This window comes from Psammomys obesus, unplaced genomic scaffold (assembly GCF_907164565.1).
Source record: "Psammomys obesus unplaced genomic scaffold, mPsaObe1.curated_primary_1811, whole genome shotgun sequence".
Taxonomy (NCBI): Eukaryota; Metazoa; Chordata; class Mammalia; order Rodentia; family Muridae; genus Psammomys; species Psammomys obesus.
Window position 1 is genome coordinate 24,620 of NW_026591754.1, and position 4,255 is coordinate 28,874.

Here is a 4,255-nt window from a genome sequence, read left to right on the forward strand (position 1 = left end):
CACTGCCACTTTCTCTCTGCAGCAGAAGCTCACCTCACATCAGGGTCCTATCTTCACTCCACCCTATCTGTTTTGTTTTCATGCTCTGGCTTTGGAGACAAAATGCAATGGTAATTTTCAGCAGAATCTTTACCTTCAGCATTTCCCCAGTGCAAATGAGAGGGTAAAAGTCACACGAGAGGGATGGTGAAATAGGAAGATGGTGAGAATTGCTTTCCATCTCCCTCAACCCCCTGAACAGGCCTCAAGATTGTGCAATGGCAGACTTCTTAAAAACAGGAAATCTATTATCACAATATTTAATTTAGTTTTGTGACACTTGGGTGGGGAATGTTGTAATCCCAGCATTTGAGGTGCTGAGGCACCTCAAGATGAGCTTGTGCTACATACTGACTGCAGGTCAGAGTATGCTACATAGCAAACATTATGTCTAAACCTCTAAAATTCACAATGGCTAAGCAGTTTACAATGTATATACCTTTAGTTCATAGAGAATGGATGTAGAATATAATTTATATACTTCTCAGTGAGCATTTAAGATGTTAGTAATACGGACATTTCTACCGATCAGAACATAGGGGCTGAAACCAGCATAACCAAGTTCTAAGAATGTTTTAATATTTAGTGAAATAGAATCATGTGTCACTGTGAAACCTGTGTAGAAGGAGAGGATGAAATCTACCCAGTAGAAGAAAAGGAAGCAGGTCATGAGAATGAGAACACTCCATGTAGCTCTGATTTCTGGAGGAGAGTCGCTTGCAAACCTGGAGCTGTAAAGGTAGAGGACACGCTTGTGATGACTATACAGTTGGAGAGCCATGGAACCACTGCTCCAGCCCATCAGACTCTGAAAGATGGCATCACGAAGAGTCATGAGAGTGAGGAAAAGCCACTTGATCATATGTCTGGATGGCAGCATATAGCAATGCCCAATGAACAGTCTAGCTACAGACCTGTTCAAGCTATTGCCTCCTTTGATGTAGCAGAGTAAGTTGGAGCTTATGAGAATATTAACAATCCAGAAGAGGAGTGAAAAGGGAAGAACTTGCCATGCTGTCCGTGGTTTGAGTTTTGTCCAAATGGTGGTCCTGGGACTGATGGTGACAGCCTGGACCACACTGAGGAGACAGGTGGTGCAGATGGAGAGGCCCCTTGCCATCCTTGCCAGATAAACCACAGTTTTACAGCCAATATCTCCTAGGAAGTTTCCAAAGTAAAACACTGTAGCTATATCTCTAATTCCTGTGCTACAAATAATGATCATATTAGAAAATGCCAAATGGATGAAAATAAGGTCTACAGGCTTTTTCTCAGTCCCCAAGGTAGACATGTATATATGTCTCACAAATATTAGGATATTTCCCACAAGTCCAGGTCCAATAAGAGAAAGAAAGATTATTGTGTGAATAATGTTATTCCAGTTCATCTTCTGACTTTCATGCACAGCACTAGGAAAAATCTTTTAAGAAATACATGTAAGATTTTCTCTGTTTATTCTAATCAAAATAATGGTGTTAATGATGTAAATATATGTGCTTTTTTTCTTGATGATGCCTGATCATATTCTTTGTCTTTCCGGTTTGTCTGTTTTCCATGCCCATGGAAGTGATGATAGCTACAATCTGAGAATAAACTTGATAGTTTCCTGGCTTTCAAATTCATATACGCACGCTCTTCTCAGACAAAAGCTAAATGCAGGGCATCATATTGACATTATTCAAGCCAACACAGTCCTGAGTATTCGCCTAACAGGGACCTTCCTTTTCCCTCATCTCACTCGATGTGTCCTGAAGCCACTGACTGGACAGTCTCGTTGCTTTGTCCATATCCTCTTCACTGCCTCATATGCAACCATCACTCAAATGGTTATTGAATTAATAAAAAACTTGCAGCTTCTCAGAAAGTCGTGCTTGGCCAAGTAGACCAGTTCTTGGAAAGATGACCTGGTATCCTCTCTTCCCAAGCCCTTTGGTCATAAATTATTCAGAGGTTAGAGACTCAATCAGGCTATGAATGTCTAGATCACTGGCCTCAGCGCAGGACTAAGTGTGGTAAAAATTGTGTTCCCAATCTTCATGGATAGACCAAACTGAAGGTGATTTCCTTTTTATGTCCATTAATCCTGTTTTTACTCTTTATTCTGGGCGCACGCACCCCCCCCCCAAAAAAAACCCCACGGGGAAAACTGTTCCAGTAGAGTCTTAACAATAGTATGCCCTCCCAATTGTTTTAAGGTTGACTCAATGTGATGATGTCCTCAGTCAGAAATCCCTCAGCCTTTGAGTTTTGCCCTATATCTTACACCACGAATGTAATCATTTTATGAATGGTATCATTTTCTCTGTTGCCTTACTTCGTTTATTCCAGTAAAGGATGGGCTTTCGAAGCAGAAGTTAATTCCATTTGTTTCACCTCCACAAAACACAGGTATCTTCACATGACTGCCTTAATTTCCGCCTGGCCTCCACAATTTGACATCTCATCCATGTCAAAATCAGTTAGGAATTACTTTGAACACTCCCAAGCAAATGATAAGATTGGTGCTCACCTTTCCACAGGTACATGTACTGTATCGAGGCCTGACTTTTGCCCAATTGCAATGCCACATAGCACCTTGCTTAGAGTGTTGTCTCTTAAGCTTTCCCTACCCTCAGAAGGCTATATTGCCTGTGTGTTGTCCTTTCCTTCTTCACTGGACAGCGGGCAGGCCTCAGAGCCACGGCTTTGTCTTCTATGTAAGTATTAGCATACTGCTGCTCAAAAGGTATAGATTCTCAATGAAACTGTTGGTTTTAAAACTGCACTTTAACCACAAGAGATGAATTGACAAACCAATTTAGACAGACATTTGAGTTGGGATTTTTCCTTAAGATTGATAAAGCTAAGTATCCTGGAGAAGTCAGTTCTCTTTGGATGTCACGTTTGCTAAGTATTTACCACTTCCTTACTTGTGCAATGATGTGAGCTTTCAAACAATTTACTGAAAAGCATGGCATATCCTTTACAAACTTACCAACAATGCTTAATTTCCTCTCAGAATTCCTCTGTAATGATCTGCTTATAATTTGGTACTTTTCAGATGTTCTTATGTGATCTCTGAGATGCCAACAGCAAAATTTATTTATTTATTTTTAATTTAATTTAATTTTATTTTATTAATTACACTTTATTCACTTTGTATCTCCCCTTAAGCCCCTCCTTCTTCCCCTCCCGGTCCCACCTACCCTCTCCCTTCTCCACCCATGCCCCTCCCCAAGTCCACTGATAGGAGAGGTCCTCCTCTCCTTCCTTCTGATCTTAGTCTATCAGATCTCATCAGGAGTGGCTGCATTGTCATCTTTTGTGGCCTGGTAAGGCTGCTCCCCCTTGAGGGGGAGGTGATCAAAGAGCAGGCCAATCAGATTATGTCAGAGGTAATCTTTCTTCCCATTACTATGTAACCTACTTGGACACTAAACAACAGCAAAATTTATAAGAATGAAATTGTCTTTTGTTTTCAACAAAGGTCATAACTTACCTGGAAAAGGTACATACACACACACTACAGGATTATTGGGGAAATATATTTTTAAATATATTTAATAAACTTTGTCAACCATCATTTCTCTAGCACATAAAAAATAATAAAGGTCAATCTGTGTGAAACTAATCAAGTCAGGGTATTCTTTCAGACATGGGCAATAGATCTTAGGGGCAGAATACAAGGTCCAGATACATGAGAGGGAGAAATTGGTAAACTAGAGGTTAAATTGCAAAAATGACAAGCTCAACCTTTGTAACTAGCTATGCTGTATGTTAAATGCTGTCTTTCCTAATTGCTATGTGCAGGGCTTTGAACATTTTACTTGTCCCATTTAACACTCACTAATATAGAGATGGTGCTTTGTAACATTCAGGTGTATTGTGAGAATTCAGTGGAGCAGAGGTGCATAGTTCTTAGGACAGTGTTAAAAGCCAAGTGTTAAAGTGCTCTAATAGCAATGGTTCTATGAGTTTGTGTCATGTCAGTTTTTGCCACAATTCTCTGTAGTTGCACCCTGTGCTATGTTTTGAGTCTGAAGAGGTAAACGTCAGGAATTATAAAACCATAACAAAGAAGGGAAAAGTCCTCCATTCTGAGAAGGCTAAAGGACACTAGATAAAAAAGATACTGTTGACCAGAACCTTTCACTCCTGTGAGGACAAGCCCACAAACTGGAGAAACTGCCCAGAAGAAAAGCTTCCCACACTCAAGCTGAAATTTCAGCCCATGTCT

The 4,255-nt window shown here is 40.3% G+C and overlaps 1 protein-coding gene across 1 annotated transcript; it reads right to left on the reverse strand.

The window, feature by feature from the left end:
- Positions 1-523: 523 nt before the first annotated feature.
- LOC129680317 (putative vomeronasal receptor-like protein 4) lies at positions 524-1,426 on the reverse strand. Its single transcript, XM_055611919.1, has one exon. The coding sequence runs from the start codon at positions 1,424-1,426 to the stop codon at positions 524-526; it is 903 nt and encodes a 300-aa protein (XP_055467894.1).
- Between the last annotated feature and the right edge of the window lie 2,829 nt (positions 1,427-4,255).

What these genes read in the sequence shown, in the direction of transcription:
- LOC129680317 (XM_055611919.1), bottom strand. Translation starts at nt 1,426, where the DNA reads ATGAACTGGAATAACATTATTCACACAATAATCTTTCTTTCTCTTATT.